Source organism: Stylophora pistillata, chromosome 6, assembly GCF_964205215.1.
Source record: "Stylophora pistillata chromosome 6, jaStyPist1.2, whole genome shotgun sequence".
NCBI classification, from domain to species: Eukaryota; Metazoa; Cnidaria; class Anthozoa; order Scleractinia; family Pocilloporidae; genus Stylophora; species Stylophora pistillata.
The window spans coordinates 21074239-21091681 of NC_142524.1; the positions used below are offsets into that span (position 1 = coordinate 21074239).

The following is a 17443-nucleotide window of genomic DNA, read 5'->3' on the forward strand; positions in this document are numbered from 1 at the left end:
ACTGGGTTAGGAAAAGAAGATCTGGGCGATAATTTTCACCAGTTATTATTGAGGGATTTAGAAAACCAGTAACATCTGCATAGATCGAGGAGCTAACATTAATTACAGGTTGAAGGGACTTGGCAATGAAGTTAAGGATTGAGTCGTGTCCCCAAGTAAAGCGATCAAGGCAATGTTGACAACCAGCGACAACACGAAGGAGTGACTCAGGATTAAGGCGAAAGGAAGAATCAGGACTTTGTGATAATCCCCATCTTACCAAATTCTTACGTGTAGGAAGAGAGTTGTTGATGTAGCGGATGGTAAAGTCGTAAATGTTCTTCGGTAGATGGGACTGGGCCACTGACCAAATAGATTTAACAGATGACAATGAATACTTGATAACATTTGAGAAGAAGAAACCTTGAGATGTTAGGTGGTGTTGCAATTTATCCTCTTGATTAGAACGGAAATCCTTAAGAACTTCCTTAGTGGATTTGTACACATCATATTGAATATTAGTGTGACAGCTTGACTATTTCCAGTGAGCTTTCAAGGAATCATTTGGGGACTTTTTTAATGAATTTCGGAGAAGTGACTGGCACTGAGTAAATTTGATAGAAGGAGGACAAATATTAAGACCAAATCTATTGCTTTCTAGGAAAACATTGCTCAGTGTTCCAGATATCGGAATGTCAAGCCATTTTCGGATGTAGCCATTCACTACAGAGTCGAGATTTTGCGTTATCCAGGTTTTGGATATATTTGCTTTGGTGAAATGCCATGACAACTTCGATAGGACATAGACGTTTTGTCGTGTAGTATCGCTGAGTATTTTCCCGAGTTGCGCCGTATTTATACAAATAACGAGTAAAAGTACTCAGCGATACTACACAACAAATCGTCTAAAAGGTTACTTATTATCCAACACGCCAAATTGTTTACATTTCAGTGCGGGCGAATTTTGCGGATATTTATTTACAGTGCGTGACAGAAGTATGTAAAGCGGAACGGAATTGGCGCGTTGTCGCGTTGCTGTTTCTTTTTTCTTCAATAAATGAAGAAATTTCCTGATCGTCTAGTGTTTTTCTTCGTTCGATTCATCTAAAAAACTTGAATCTATATTTGCCAGCCATTCTGGCTCTTCTTCGGGAGAAATATGATTCAAATTGTCCGCCATTTTTTTTGTTAACTTCAACTTCTTTGTTTTCATTTTCCAACACAACAGTGGTAACAAGGGCCAAAGATTGAACTCCTCATGTAAAATCTACCATTTTCCCTTTCTTTGTTCCTCCTTCACTTACATTTGCAGTTCACGGATGTCACAAGCAAGAATGTGTTGTTCTAGAGATAGTTGGAGTCTGACTCTGTCACACCTTTTACGTTACATAGCATGTTTTAATTCTCTTTGAAGAAGGTGATCAAGTTTGGCTCCCCGGGTTGCAATTGGGTGATTGCATTAAAATGACATGGTGAGCGTGAGTGGCAAGTAGAGCCTGGGGGTGAGCCAATCCACAAGAAAGATAGAACCAGTCATCGCTCGGCTCTCTCGGCTAGCCGACATTCATCTTTAGATAGATAGATAGATAGATAGATAGATAGATAGATAGATAGTTTAAACAACAAACATATGAAATACATATATATGAACTGCGGTTATGAAACGTATATGTGCACGATCCTTCGCAGTAAAGCACTATTTAAGCAATAGTGAAAATCAGACCTGAAAAAAATTCAGGCCTGTACGGGATTCGAACCACTGACCTCTGCGATACTAGTGCAGCGATACTAGTGCAGCTGCACTAGTATTGCAGAGGTCAGTGGTTCGAATCCCGTACAGGCCTGAATTTTTTTCAGGTCTGATTTTCAGTATTGCTTAAATAGTGCTTTACTGCGAAGGATCGTGCACATATACGTAAGATAGATAGTTTATTACCAAATAAAATACATTGCAGCCATAGGCTGAATTGCGTGCTTTTCACAATGATTGATTATATAAGACTATATATAGTCCGGAAGCCAGGACCCTAAAAAAAGGGTTTCGTACAATGATCGGGTCAGAAAAGGTTTGATAGTGGATTTTGATTGAACAAGACCTGCTTATCAATGTCAGCTAGTTAGTAGAGTTGAATTGTGGTATAGGTTACGTGTTAAGCGGCTATTTTAATAGGCCACCTGTTTAAATTCATGGAAACCAGCTTAAGATACAAGACCACTGATAATGCGTAAATTAAACATTTATTTTGACCTGAATCTACAAATATCGTTACACCCTTGTAGAACGAATCTTAGCCATGTTCAGATTGCTCAAATTGAGGTCACGTGACCGAGCACGTCACAGCTGCAAGGTCAAAAATGATGTTTTAGAGCTTTTACTAACCTATTTTAACGTCCTCACTACCATAAATGTGTTAGTTATTCACAGATAAACTGATGTTTTTCACGTACTTTTAGTGAATTACACAATTTGACACAAATTCTAGCTTATTCAAACTGAAACAATAAAAAATGGTAACTTTGCCTCCATTTCTGGCTCAACATGAAAACGAGGCTCATTTCGGTAGCTTCTCTTTACAGCGTTATTTGCAATTGTTTATCAAGGGAAACCTATAATATCGTTCCTTCTTAACAAATAATTTCCCAGTCATGCTCAAAGTTTGCAAAGCAAGGTCAGGTGACCGAGCACGTGAGTAAGTACGTTTATAGAATAGCTGTAAGTACGTTTATAGAATAGCTCTATCTTATTTACTTAAACTAATACTTTTATAAAACAAAAAAACAACAACAACAATCGACCATTGTTTTTTTATGTCCTTTTAGAACGCAATGTCTTGCAATATTTCAAAATGTTTATATTTGGTTGCCATCTTCTTTTTAAGGCTTTATGTTTTTTTATGTGACACGTTACTTTAAAATTCGTTATTAGATTATAGAATGGCTGATAAAGATTCCTTTTCTGAGGGCTTCGCCATACCGTTACTTCCAAAATCGAGAAAAAGGAAACTGTCCTGTAGCACACTGTGTATTATTTGCCAGAATGACCGCCCAGAGGAACCACTCAGAAAGGCTACCGATTACGTTACACAAATATATTACGTTATTAAATATTATTATTATTATTATTATTAAATATATTATATTTAAATATATTACGCTATTACGTTACAAAAATGCTAAGACCTAAATAAAATTACTAATATAACTAATATACAGCAGTGGAATAGCTAACAATCTAGGTTAGCACGCGCACACAGCCGGGATAAATGAAGATTTAAAACGATCAGTGCGAAAGCGCGGCATGTTAAAAACGCGCCGGTGTCTAGTATTGTAAGCTGAAAGATGCCTATCTGGCAGCAAGTTATATAAATTGTGAGATGGATTTGAGACAGACATAGACAGATCCATACATAATTTCATGCGTCTGTCATAGAGCGAAGCTAAACTGTGCCTTTCTAAGGAGTCATGGTATGACAGTTCAGGTGAAATGATGGATAATGCGCGTCTTTGGACCCTTTCAATGTCATCACTAAGATACGCAAGTAACGCGTGATGGAATATTTGTGCGCAGTATTCCAGAACAGGACGTATAGTTGTAGAATAGAAATTAGTTATGTCATCCGCTGGAACGTGGGCCCTCTTTAAGAGGACTAAAAAGTATAATCGTTTGTTTGCTCTTTTTATAACATCATTGACGTGGTTATTCCACTTAAGGTTACACGAAATAGTCACGCCTAGGATCCTAGCCGACTCTACCGTCTCTAATTCTTTGCCATCTACCAAGACGGGAGTGAAATGGTGTTTCTGCCTTTTGCAGTCGATGACCATAACTTTGCATTTGTCAGCATTAAGCTGCATCTTCTGTGCTTTGGACCAAGCCTCTACCACTTTAACAGCGGTTTGGACGTCACCTAATGCGTTACGCGCGACGATCTCTGCCACCGTCGTGTCATCAACGTACTTCCAAGTTTGAACCTGGGGAATTTTTATTTCTTCAGTACGTTCGTTTTCGACTAACTAATCAGAACATTGTCGGAAGCATGCCTTAAGAAAAACACTGGTTGAGTTTTGGAACTTATACATGGATCATGCTTGTTCACCAAAGTTTCTTCTGCTTGGCTTCGACGAGCCTCTTAATACTTGCTTATTAAAAAATAAAAAAATAAAAGGTTTTCTCCTCCTAACAAAGAACAAGCGCAGACTAAGCTGGTAAACGTATAACTCGAGCGGCATGAGACTTTGATGTTATGAAACTTGAATTTACCCAAGAGGTTTGCTTTTTGATGTTCGTGAGACAAAGCAGATAGAATTAAGCACAAATTTCTTTGCTTCTTTTGCTTGTAGTTAATCTCGTATCCTTTTTCTCCTGTTCACAGTTATTTTTTTTATCTGAATCACGAAGGGGAGACAGTTCGTAGCTCAGTTAAATTAAAAACGTACGCTGATCATGATATGCTCGCTCCCGAGATTACCCTTTGCGTGATCGAAACGAGCGATTTTGAGTTCATTGTTGTCTAAACGCGAGCGCCATCAGATTTTGACATACTCATATACAAAACCTTAATTTGCTTAAGCTGTTAGTTCGTATTTTTGAGGCGAGGCAGGTGAACTAGCCGAAAGAAAACAGTGTTTTTTTGTTTTGTTTTCAATGTGTTATTTATGTCTGACTATATCATTATCGAGGTAATTTGAGCTCCGTAGCAGTTGCTTCCACTTTGTCAGTTTTGTTTATTCAATACAGTGAATGGACGCTTTACGAGTCTCTTCCCTTTCATTTTCTTTTTTTCAATAAGTAGTTTTCAATAAGGCCAGCCAAACCTGTTTGAAAACTGAGATGGGATAAAGACCGCAAACTTTTTTCAACCTTTCTGATGAAGCAAATTATGAAAAGCCTATTTGTAAAAAAGCAGAAACACTATATTTATTAAATGAAAGTTGTTTTCTAATTCGGTTTGTACTTATTAATAAGGCTGGCCATACCAACCTGTCCCTAATGAAAAAAAGGTTCAACCATCATGATGAATGTAAATATGAAAAACCTTTTGTAAAAAGTACAAAAACCATGTTGATCCACCCAGTCACTAGGAAGGCATCGTAAAAAAAAAAGGGTTCGTATGTATGTTCTCCGTGGGCGGTAATAACATCGACACGTGATATAGTATTTCGTTAGAATTCATGTAATAAAGGAAGTTATTCGAAAGAGCATATTGAAATTTTAAAAATGCTTTCCTCTCTTTGAATTTTTTCCTTACTGACATGAAGTCTCCCCATTTCCTCTCCCTCCATTCTATAACTACTTACCCAGGACTCCTCGCGGGCCCAGTTGCCATTTTAGTCACTGATCTTCTTGTAGATACAGCTCATTTCAGTAATGAAAACTTACGTAAAGTTAACCTTGAAAACGAGACATAATAAGGGGAGAGATTCAAGAAAACAATACCTTGCTAGGTAAAAATGCAATAATTTTCCTCTTGCTTTATTCTACGAGTTTTGTTTAAGAACTTTTTGTTTTTGTTTTCGAAAATTCCATTTTTTAGGGGAGTTTCTGACACTTGACACGCAAATATTGTCCATTTGCCAACTTGCAATGGAACGGAATATGAGTCGGTTTCACAAAGTGCGTTAGTATTTATAAAATGCAATGGAAATCAGTAACAAAATGAGCAAAAAGAAAACCATGAACTGAACATATTCTTGTAACCGAAAGTTATTTGCTTTTGTGTACGCTGTTGGTTTGCAAGAACATTTTGCTTTTGGCTCGTCTTAATTCGACCATCTCCATTAGAGGTGTTATACTGGAGATGAAAATACTTTACTCAGTTCCTGTTATTCGAGGTAGAGTTATCACTTACGCTGTTTGAGTATATGATTCTCCATCAGGTGCTGAGCTACACCTGTAAGTTAATTTACAAGAAATGAGGTGATTTTGAAAAACAAGTAGATAAGTTAGGTTAAAAGCTGTGTCCCAATTTTTTTAAGGTTGTCATTTTGAGTGTCATCCCTCGGTCAGAGCAAAAAATAGATAAAACTCGCTTACAATCAAAATTCCTTACGGAGGTTTGCCTTGTGTTATCAACCTATCGTTGAGAACGTTATCAATTTATTTCCAACTTTCTGTATCTACCCAGCCACCGACGCGCATAAGGGTTTTGAGAAACTGAAAACCTTTTTAATTTTTGACATTTAAGTCTGAAAATTGATCTCTCCCTTTTAGAAAAAGTTTAAACAGATGTTTTCAGCTGAAGATAAACAATTTAAGAGCGACCTTTAATTAGTTTTCTACATTTAGTAGAATTTACTACATTTTATACTGAATTTGTTTCTAAACGGGCATTTCCTCAAGTCCTGTCTTCCGTCGGGAGGAAGAGTTAACTTGTCGGAGAGGTCAATGTTGACTGAGAACGGCTAAATTAATAGTTCTAAGTAAATAAATTTTCATTCAGCCATTACCTTTGTTAAACGACTCAGTAGTTACTGGTTGATTTATCATATTTATTGAAGTTAGAATGAGGACGATTACAAACAAGTAATAATAAAAGGTTTATTAATCATCTAGACTCCTGAAACACCATAACATTGAAGTATAACAGTTGGCGCAGTTTAGATGGTTTGTCGTGATTAAGCATCGGAGGTTGGAATCCGAAGGTCTAAGAGTCAAAGCCTCGAGGATTAGGGATTACGAACTGCGTTGGAATAAATTTTAGCCACGCATTATTTCCTCAAACTTACGTCTAATACAAATATTTTTCAGGGAATTTTCCTTTTCTTAACGGTAAGTTGTACCAATGGTGAGGGCACCATAAAAAGATTCATCGATCCCTTGGTATTTCTTGCCTTTCCTCATCGCCTAGGTATCCCAAATAAAAATGAAAAATATACAAAAATTAATCCCTAAAGATTCGGTAGAAGACATAAAATATTTTATTTAAGGCAAATTAGTTTATGAATTTACGTTTCAACTTGACCTGCTGCAGGCACAGGTAGTAAAGTCGAAGAAAAAACACATGCAGACCGGAAACTCGAGAAGCATCTATTTGCATGAGTGGTAACTTAGTCCAGTTAAAATAGTAGTCTGATTATTAGGAAAAACTTAAGTTACGTTTTTGCGTTTATCGTCTCTTTCATTCTCGGCACGTTTTGTGCAATTCTAACAACGCTTAGGCGAGCAGATGCTTATTGACGAGGGATCGAGGTAATGAGCAGATCAAATTTTTTGCGGCTTTCGCTTTAATTATTTGATACGCGAATTTTGTTTCACTGTTTTCATGTCAGGAAGAAATTGATCTCATACAGATGACAATATGTAGGCGTTTTGGAACGAGGGAGATGCAGATTTCTCACGAAATTCACTCTATAAAAGCCCAGGCACTTTCCTACTGCATCAAAGTGATCCAGACAGGCACCATCAACTGAATCATTCAGTGAAAGTCAGGAACATCAGGAAAGTCATGGAAGCACGAGTGATGTTAAGCATTCTGTTTCTGTTATCCCTGCTTCTTGTCCAAGGATCCGATGGGATAGGAGTATCAACAGCTCCCACCAATAACTCGGTATGTAACAGGGGCATGTACAGTTACACCATATTGAGTGACAAATTCAGCTCAGTTTGACTAAACCGAAACCAAATTAAAATTGTTTAACCTCATCTAATCATTTGCTACAGACGAATGCTGCTTGGAAAACGAAGAAAACTACAAAAACCAAAAAAAAAAAGCAAAACAACAACAACAACAACAAAAAAAGAAAGACAAAACAAACAAGAAAGCGTTCGTTTGAAGCCACAGAAAATTGAAATTGGTTAAAACTGATGAATGCAATTGTGATTTTTGGTATACCCATACATGTTTTCTTCTTTTGTAGCCCTGTCCAAAAGGAAAGCGGAGGGAAGGTCACGCAAGACGGGTTTGTTCGATTGCTCGACAATTGAATTGTGAACAGATCATGCGGGACGAAGATACACACCAAAGAGGACTGCGTGAGGAAGATGTTGTTGGGGAAATGTTTGAAAAATGAGTAAACAGAAAGGAAGCACCCTTTTAAACGCGTTTTCTTTCGTTAATTCAATAAAGTAAATGAACACTTTGCAAGTCTGGAATAGTCTGGTTTTGACGCTGAGTCTCGACATTGGTTCTTGAATAATAGGTGGGATCCTGTTGTATTAAAGGACATTCCCCCACATGTCCTTGATAAGTATGTCCCCCACCCTCCCCTCTCGAGGGTTGCGGATTACGGAGCTGTTTCGGTCTCAAAATGAGCATATGTCTTGATCGGGTACGATTTTCCTTGAATTAATCTAGAAACTCGTGCTTATTCGAAATGAGCTGTTTGAAAGTGTTCTCTTTTTCTTTTTTTTTTTTTTTTTTTTAAGAGAATTAGACGTAAAGGGAAAACTTATTTTGTTTAAGGATCATGATACCAAATTAAAAATCAGCTGCTTAGCAAGACTGATTCAGAAACAATGAGTTCATTATAAACTATTTGCGAATAAACAAGTTAAGTTAATAGCTGTTAGAGATGGAAATGATTGTCGTTCTGCGTGACAGCACTACATCAAAGAGAAAATTAAAAATATTCGCAATGCCTTGTATCATATCCAGCTAAATTTTTCAGAAAGCTTACTTAATTTTTTTCTTCATTTATTACCGCTCCGTTTTTTCCAATTGTAGCCACGACTTAGCATATAGAATGTGCTTCGGAAGGGGGATAATGTTGGATAATGGACCTATCAACGTTTCGCTTATACATGTAATTATCACAGTTTAATGTGGGCGTGTTGCAACAAATGGGATGCAAATTTTCAAACAAACTCACTTTAAAACTCCCCTATTATGAATCGATCTAGTTTTGGGGTTGAAGTTCGATATCGTCCTTGAAGACTAAGAAGGACCTCGCTGCATTTAGGGATATTAGGGGCTTTAAGCAGTCAGGACGGCAACGCCACGGAAGACGTCGATTAAAAAACGAGTCTCTACTTTTAGTTAGAATTTCGAAAATGGCTGCATGTGTTTACCGTCTCATAGGGCGCCAGATCTCAAACTCAACATAACGCATAAAAGTAGCGTTGAGTTCCAAATGTAAATTAAAATAATTTGCCGCCGTGGTTTTGCTTCGCAGACGACGCAAATTTTGGTGATTTCACGTTGTTGTTTTGAAAGGTCGGCTAAGAAATGTACAAAGTTTTAAAACGCATGTGCTGGGCTATTGTTCTGCCAATTAGATCTATCGTTTTTCCACGTTCTAGTTACCGTAGCCGTTGTGGTACGTTTGCTTAAAGTCCCTATTCTCCCACGCGACCTAGGTGGCATGTGTACCACTCTTCCATCTTCAAGGTACGGGATCTCGAGCTGTATTGGTCTCGAAACGGGTATATTTTGGTAGGATATGATTTTCACAAGACTGTATATGGCTATTTGCCGTTTTAAATACAGATGAGTGATTTGGAATCAAAAGTATCTTAAATTCATTATTGCAACGAATTTTCTTGTGAAATTTACGAATTGGTGATATTGATTCTTCTCCGGATCTTTATGATGCGATAACAAAACTAAAGTTATTTGGAATTTTGTCTACACATGGAGAACCAAATGGCAGACCCCTATAAATATCTGCCAGTGTGCACTCCGAAAGCTGAGCTACAGAGTGGGGGCTCTGATCTTTTCTTGAACGTTGATAACCGAGCCTTACTTGCTGAAGACCAGCACTTTGATAAAAGAAAAGTGTTTTTTTTTATAAAAGGCGTCCCTAGTCGCGGCAATTTTCAGCAGTCGATTTCTAGGAAAGTTTTATTGCATTGAAAGACTTATCAGGAAGTGTTTGAGGTTGGGAAATTAAAACAGCTTAGCACGAGGTGGAAATTAAAATAGCCTACTCGGCGACGTATAAACAAAAAGGCCTCTAAAAGAAGAAAATTTAGTTCAGGTAAAACAAATTCAGGCGGCAACTACCGTTTTCGTTGGGAAGCATTAAAACTCATTCTTTCTCTTTTGTTTAAGTTTCTACTTCTTAAGCACATACGAAAAGTTACCTCGCGATGCATTTGGTTTCTTTAATGATACTTAAAACTAATTTTATTTACGTTGTAATCATTCGAGTATTTTTCAAATCGGAATTCATAAGTTTCTTTGAGTGAGCATCTCCTCACTTGACCCCGATTATGACTTCCGATCCGCTCACGTTGTCGAAACATTCTTCAGTCACCGCTACCGACGACAGTTATTCTCAGGACTGTACTGAAGAGGACGATCACACATACCCTACGAGCACAGTCTCTTGTCTGCGTTCCTTTCTCTCGCGCAGGAGACTCCACTTATTATTATTTTTTTATATTATTTAATCTTTATTTGAACACGATCAATTCATCAGCCTATAAAAATACATATCACATATGCTAAGATATTTAAAATTAAAACTACATACTATAACACTAAAGCTGTTTTCCGTGAATGCCGTGCGTTAGACTTAAAGAATGTCATTGATCTTACGTTTAAATAACCACAGAGACTCTGTGTTCCTTATATCGCGTGGTAGACTGTTCCATAATGTGGCGCCATTGTAGCTAAAGCTTTTTCTGTAATAATTAGTGCGCGGTAGTAGAACATTAAGCTTATTTTCAGAGTCCCTGAGGTCATAAGCAGGTCACGCCACGTAAACTTTGAATATTGATACCTTGGAGCTAGCCCGTGCAGACATCTAAACATCATGGTGGTTTTATGGATTTGCTGCTGGCGTGCTAGATTTTTCCACCCCAAAAACTCGAGTAGCTCAGTTGCATCAGCATCATAGTTAGAGAATGTCAACACACGAACTGCACTATTCTGAGATTTCTGCAGTTTGTCTCGTAGCATTTTCCCACAGCTACCCCAAACAATGTGACAGCAATCAAAGTGAGGTTTTACGAAAGCTTGGTAAATGAGATGTAAGGTTGATGCTGGGTCAGGTGCCTAATTCGCTTTAGAGCCCCGATACCAGAGGCGATCTTTTTCGTTAGTTTTGCGATGTGACTATGCCAATCGAGTCTATCGTCTATTATTACACCAAGCGATTTTGTAGCTGTAACCTGGCTCACTTGAGTATTGTTCATTTTAATTGTTGGTGAAGCTGTGAGAGTATTCAGACCTTAAGATCAATGATTATATCTTGTTAAGTTTTATTTTCTCAGATCAGTCTTCAATTTACGACCACACCGAAAGGAAACGGAAAACGATTGTTTTTGATTACAAAAACTGTGTGAAAGGTGGTCAAGCACTCGCAATGAAGACGATCACGTAATGACTGTTGTGGTGGCATAAAGTACCCGACCCGGTGGCACTCTCTTGTGCTCTCAGCATCCGTCTTGACCTACGCAGAGTGTTTTGAGGGTGTTGGACAATGGCGAGGTGAAGAATGACGTTCACAGCAAACAGAATGAGGCAGAATTATAACTTCTTACCATCGTGCTTCGTTGGTTTGTGCAATTAAAAATTAATGTCTTCAATAGTTTTGCCGGGGATACTTGCTTCGGAAGCTCGCGATTGATTCCGCTGTATTTGCTATACTTTCTACATTGATTCACTATTTAATTGTACTGTCCTAACAGTGAATGTCTTTGTCACTACACGAAACTGGGTTCCTTTCCGGCAAGCGTCCTATTTCATCACCATGTTTTGAAACCCCTTGGTGAGTTTTAGGGGTGAGGCAAACGTTCCTTTCATGTTCGTTGATTCTTTGGTCCATCCATCTCTTGATTTTCTGCCATATTTGTGCCGCATTTGCATGGTCTAAGTCCTCTCGGTGACCGTTCCGATCCCCTGGATATTTAGTAAACTAATTCAATTGGTCAAAAATGTATTTTAGCGTCATAAAAAAGCAAGACGACTAAAACAACAACAAGCAAACTAAAAATGAAAGAAAAGCTCTTCAACTATGTTTGTATAAGCATTTTTGTTTTCATCAGCATTTTACGGTAAATACCACGCTTTGAAAACAGCTGAATAAATCATTTGGTCGAGCAAGGTAAGTGGCGCACTTGCGAAACCAAATCGGCCATCGAATGAAAAGGGAGTAACAAAAACCGCATGGCTATTATGAAATAGGAGTTTTGACGGCGACCGCTTGAGTAGTTAAGTTGGCTTCGTGGGTTTGCAACTGTCTTTTTCTCCGTGGAAAAAATGACTGGTGTTTTTTTTTTAGAAAACAAATCACTTTCAAACCTGAGGGATGTCCTTGAAGATCCTTAGAGGAAGAACCACGATTTACGTCAAAACGTCAATGCCATAACGCTGACGTGAATTTGACTAACGGAAAGCGGAATTTAGTGTCTTCCGCAATATTTGTCCGATCAAGAGGTTACAAGGGAACGACAGATGTTTTTTGTCAGTTGTCAGTGTATATTAAATGTAATATATATATATATATATATATATATTGTGGGAGGAAAAAGACAAGTAAACTACAAGTTCATCCCTACAAGCCTGTTTCGTGGTCGCCCACTCATCAGGGGATTTAATGAGAATAAACTTTACCATAGAGTCCTAAAGTGTGACGTCACGTTGCCATGACAGCATTTTTTTCTGGTCTAAACAGTTTAAACTCATACTTCAAACATGGCGTCTTTATCGATATGCTCACTCGTTTCTTTCTTTTCTGGAGAGCGGAAATCGCTTGATCGCGGAGAAAACCACTTCAAATCCGACCATGTCCAAAGCTTTATTTATTCCAGGGGAGTCATCAAAGGTGAAGTCCAAGCAAGCATGAAAAATAAGGACTACAAAGTCACGGTAAGTTGCCAATTTGGGATCACAACACGTATGTTCAATTCGAAGAACTCCCAACCCCGATTTCACCTCCAATTTAATGTTTATATTGCGGAATATATATTTCAACTTACGTGTCTGTTTCGAATTATCTTTTTATCAGATTTATCTCGATGAAAACCTTGAAATAAAAAACACAGAATGCGAGTGTCCTCGCGGCGAGTTCAAGTGCAGTCACGCGGCAGCCATATTTATTTATGGCATCCATAACCTTAGCAGGACGGACCTGGAATGCCAATGGAAACGAAAGCGAAAGGCAGAAAGCGTACAGTCTGCAAGCCAGATGTTTCCAGCGCCACCGAAGAAGAAGGATTACAGCCCTTTGGCGCGCGATCCTAGCCGAGAAGATCGGATGTGGCTGTACAGCGAACTAAAGCGCTATGGCAAATTTACAGGGACCTGCTGGATCTTGAGTCCCGAACCACAACCTGCTACCCCTCTCCCGATCAAGACGATTGAGGATATCATTTACTCAGAAGGTTTCCTTATGGCATCTACGAAGGAAAAACAATTAGAGTACTTGATTGAGAATGCCAAAGTAGAGGAGAGAACCATAAATGTTGTGAGCACCCTCACGGCTGGCCAGCGAAACAGCCCTGCATGGCACCAAGCTCGTAGAGGCCGCCTGACTGCCAGTAATTTTGGCTCCGTCCTCCAGGCAAAAAGAGTTACACCGTCTCTTATCAAGCGACTACTTGGGGAATACAACTTGAGTGGAGTTAAAGCAATTGCATGGGGACAGGACAATGAGACTGAGGCCCTGAAATCCTTCACCAACATCACAAACTTTACACCTGTACAGACCGGCCTTTGGCTACACGAGTCGGGAGTTCTGGGTGCTTCCCCTGATGGACTTGTGGGAGACGACTCGGTGATTGAGTGTAAGTGCCCCTACACACATCGAAATGCGACAATCAAGGAAGCTTGTGGGCACAAAGACTTTTACTTGGAGGAGAAGGAAGGGAATTATACGCTGTCTACCACACATGTTTACTGGCATCAGTGTCAAGGCCAGATGTTCCTGACAAAGCGCAAATTCTGCTACTTTGTTGTATGGACCACAAAGGATAGTGTAGTTATCAAGATTGAACGAGACGAATCTTGGGAGCACAATATTACTATCTTGAGTGATTTTTACTTTCATCAACTATTCCCAAAGATTACCGAGGGAGAACTTTGAAAAGTGGTGCACAGATGCTGGACATAATCAGAGTATGGGGGGGGGGGGGGGAGTGGGAGCTAATGTAAATAGGCAGTAGCTAATGTTAAAAGGTATTTTTTTAAATTTCATACATTAATTTCTTAATATAACATTACATATTCTACACTCAGATAGAGACACAAGATAAAGAACCCACATTTTTCCATTTAGCATAGTAACTTAATAATAAATTACATTCTTCCTGAAAGCAAGCTTAAACAATTTTTTTTTTGCAACCAATGGCTACTGGTAGCTGGTAACACTTATCCTGGTTACTCAACAGGGCCCAGGTACATAAAACTTATGCCACACTTAAGTAGGCTTGCATAGCAATGCAAAGGGAAGGGGAGAGAGCCAAAACAAAATCCATGCAGCACAGGTTATTTTTTCTGACTACCTCTCACCATCCCTTAAGCTAATTGAAGTGTGGCTTTAGTTTTATACACCTGGACTCAGGCTCCCAGCTTCACAGACACAAAAGTAAAACCTTTAAGCCAGCACGACTTTCACACTTGGAACTACTGGACAAAAGAATTCCATACTGGTCACATGCCCCTGACCTGGATTTAGTTGAAATGACAATTTAAGAATGTCACTGGTTTTCATTATAATCTATTTTCACAGAACACATAGTAGTTTGTATTAATGAACATAAAGGAGATGAATATCAGAAAAATGTAAAACTGACCACATCATATTTTTGACCAAAGCTATGTCAATACCATTTGATCTGTTACAGTAGGGCTTCTAGTAATACAAAAATAATATTAAAAACTCATTGTACTATAATTTAGTTGAAAAAAAGTTCTATTCAGTCAAATTCAAAGTCTTCGCAGCCATCCTTGATCAATGGATACTGCAAATTAACAAGAGCTGAGCACAGTTGGCATAGCTTGTCAGCATGGCACCTCAAAAATGCTGGGATGAAGCCAAGGATGCGAAAACTCTTAAGTCTTGCATTTGCACGCTCTACGTGGATGCGACATCGAGCTATTGATTTTGTTGCCCTTGCCTCACTCTCTGTAAACTTTCCATTGTTGAGAAATGGTGGTATGTTCACTGAAACACCTCTTGGAACTACATCGCTGATGAGAAAACCTTTGTCTGCCAGAACAAGATCACCAGCACTCAAATGTTTACAAAACCCAGACTCTTTAACCACGACCTTGTCAGTGACTGAGCCAGGAAAAAGATCACTAACATAGGTTATAACTCCATTTGGGGCAACCCCTATAATGACTTTGAAAGAGTTCATTCCCCTGTAGCTGGAATATGTAGCATTCTGCTGGGACATGAGCTTAGGTGCAGCAATTTCAATGTCTGTACAATCAATCACAATGCGGCAACTGCTGTACTCAGTGAAAGAAGATGGCAAACACATCTTGTTCTTTTCTCTAGATGGCACAGTTGTCATGATGTCTTTGAACAGGAGAGAATGCAGAACATGGACAAAAGTTAGTACTATGTTAGCAACAGTTGCAACACTGCATGAAAACAACTGGGCTAAATGTAGATTGGTATAATTTTGTTTCAGTTTCATCAGAGTGATAAATATCTGGTCCTCAAGTGTGATCGCCTCAACCTTCCATCCAGCATAATAGTTTATTTCACCCTTGAATCTTGAAACATATCCCACAACAATATCAAAAACATCCTTAGTGGGTAGACCTGTCTCCATCCGTATCACCTCAGGGCTCAAGCTCTTAGCAGAGTAGTGTGCACTATAGTAACTTGACACTTCCTTGTGTTTAGCAAGTTCTGTTGAAGTCATATCAAGCTCTATTGACAGCAGAGCTTCTTTGGAACTTGTCTTTTCCTCTTGTGAGCATTCAGTGGAACATGGTTCAGAGTTCTCTTTAATCTCTTCAAGCACAGATGCTACAGTTGGTAATTTCGTGGGCTCGGCAGACACTTTCCGTTTTTTCTTGGGGGTAGGTGTACTGGGAGGTGTTGGTCCTGTACCTGGCAGCAAGTCCAAACTATCAAACAGCTTGTGCCTGTTTCTGTCACTGATGGTTGGCATATTTTCTTTTCGCCCATCTTTAAAGTGACAACTGCAAAGTCGCGAATGTTTGCTGGGCTTTCTATCTCCTCTCCTATAACAGAAAAAGACAGAAGCAGTTACTATACTTGCGCTTAAAAAACCCAAAGTTTAGTTGGTCACATGCTTAACCTTGTAGTCTAAGACGTGAATGCGAAGCGAGTATTTCTCTGAGCTTGTTACTTAATACTAGTTAGTGTAAAAGCTTTGATACTCACAACTATCATATAGTTTTTTAGTAACTAAATAATCTTAGATCAAGACTGAAGACAAGGAAAGGCAAAGCCGCGAGAAAAGAAATAAGACAAGAAAGAGAAACAGCTAATCGTGAATCAGTTTGAGATAAAAAAAAAACCAGCTATTTCTAATCGATGGTACAGCATCGAAATATATATTTTTCGAAAAATACTCACCTTACAAATGATATCCACTTATCATAGAGTGTTTTATGTTTTTTCTGGTCTGGAAACGAAAAGAATCGGCAGCAGTGGCTTTCAGATGTGTGATTGCAATCTGGATGAAAACACTGGCCCATCGCAAACTTCGTCTCCGTGGCGTTTTGACTCGAATTATTGCTCACCAGGTGCTTTTGTCCGCTTATTATACTCTTCAATAGTAAGGCCAAAGGTTATCTTGATTCTCTTTATCTTATTTCTATTATTGGAGGATAAAATGCGCTATTATAGCTCTTGAAGTGTTCGAGGTCAACGACAATGTGTCACGCTAGGGACGCCATATTGGTTTGTTTGGACCACAGAATTCCGGTGCTATGGAAACGTGACGTAAGCACTTTAGGACTCTATTGCTTATATACAATATAATTTGCATGATCTAATTAGTCTAATTTATGCAGCGCGAAATTGACAGTTTAGTTGTTGCGTAGGAGGGCTTTGCTTCTGTGGCGGCATGAAGACACGAGTTCATTACGTTTGTTTAGTGATAAACACCGAAACACCATCAAAATCAGCTACAGCTGCATGAACAACACGAAACAGATAATCGACAACCATAACAAACGCATCCTAACAGCATGTATACAGTCTGATGACACCGCCGCCACCGCCACCGCCACTACCATTGATAACAACAAGACATGCAACTGCCGACAAAAGAACACATGCCCGCTCGACGGAAACTGCCTGCAACCATCAGTAATCTACCAAGCCTCCGTTACACGCAAAGACAACAACACGACAGAAACGTACATCGGACTCACAGAGAATGACTTCAAAACAAGATACAGAAACCACACCGCATCATTCCGCCACGCTAAACACAGAAACTCTACCGAACTCAGCAAGCACATCTGGACCCTCAAAGACAACAACATCGATCACTTTATTTCCTGGCGCATTCTCTCATCGCACTCACCGTATAACAGCTCAACTAAAAGATGCAACCTCTGCCTCAAAGAAAAATTCCTAATCATCTGCC

The 17443-nt window shown here is 38.9% G+C and overlaps 2 protein-coding genes and 1 long non-coding RNA gene across 3 annotated transcripts; 2 read left to right on the top strand and 1 right to left on the bottom strand.

The window, feature by feature from the left end:
• Positions 1–7287: 7287 nt before the first annotated feature.
• On the top strand, positions 7288–8058 carry LOC148728730 (uncharacterized). Its single transcript, XR_016002306.1, has 2 exons — positions 7288–7526; positions 7837–8058. It is a non-coding gene; the product is annotated as an uncharacterized LOC148728730 (long non-coding RNA).
• A 4484-nt stretch (positions 8059–12542) lies between these two features.
• LOC148728731 (uncharacterized) lies at positions 12543–14757 on the top strand. The gene is made up of 2 exons (XM_088762669.1): positions 12543–12731; positions 12871–14757. Exons 1-2 carry the CDS (start codon positions 12558–12560, stop codon positions 13945–13947), a joined length of 1251 nt encoding a protein of 416 aa, XP_088618795.1. The 5' UTR covers positions 12543–12557; the 3' UTR covers positions 13948–14757.
• Positions 14028–16760, bottom strand: LOC148728732 (uncharacterized). The gene is made up of 2 exons (XM_088762666.1): positions 16423–16760; positions 14028–16064 (listed from the first exon to the last, which is right to left on the bottom strand). The coding sequence occupies exons 1-2, from the start codon at positions 16542–16544 to the stop codon at positions 14780–14782; spliced, it is 1407 nt and encodes a 468-aa protein (XP_088618792.1). The 5' UTR covers positions 16545–16760; the 3' UTR covers positions 14028–14779.
• Positions 16761–17443: the final 683 nt, after the last annotated feature.

Coding starts and splice junctions, on each gene's coding strand:
- LOC148728731 (XM_088762669.1), top strand. CDS start 12,558: ATGGCGTCTTTATCGATATGCTCACTCGTTTCTTTCTTTTCTGGAGAG. Junction 12,732..12,870: donor ATAAGGACTACAAAGTCACG/GTAAGTTGCCAA, acceptor TCTTTTTATCAG/ATTTATCTCGATGAAAACCT.
- LOC148728732 (XM_088762666.1), bottom strand. CDS start 16,544: ATGGGCCAGTGTTTTCATCCAGATTGCAATCACACATCTGAAAGCCAC. Junction 16,065..16,422: donor AAGTGGATATCATTTGTAAG/GTGAGTATTTTT, acceptor TTTCTGTTATAG/GAGAGGAGATAGAAAGCCCA.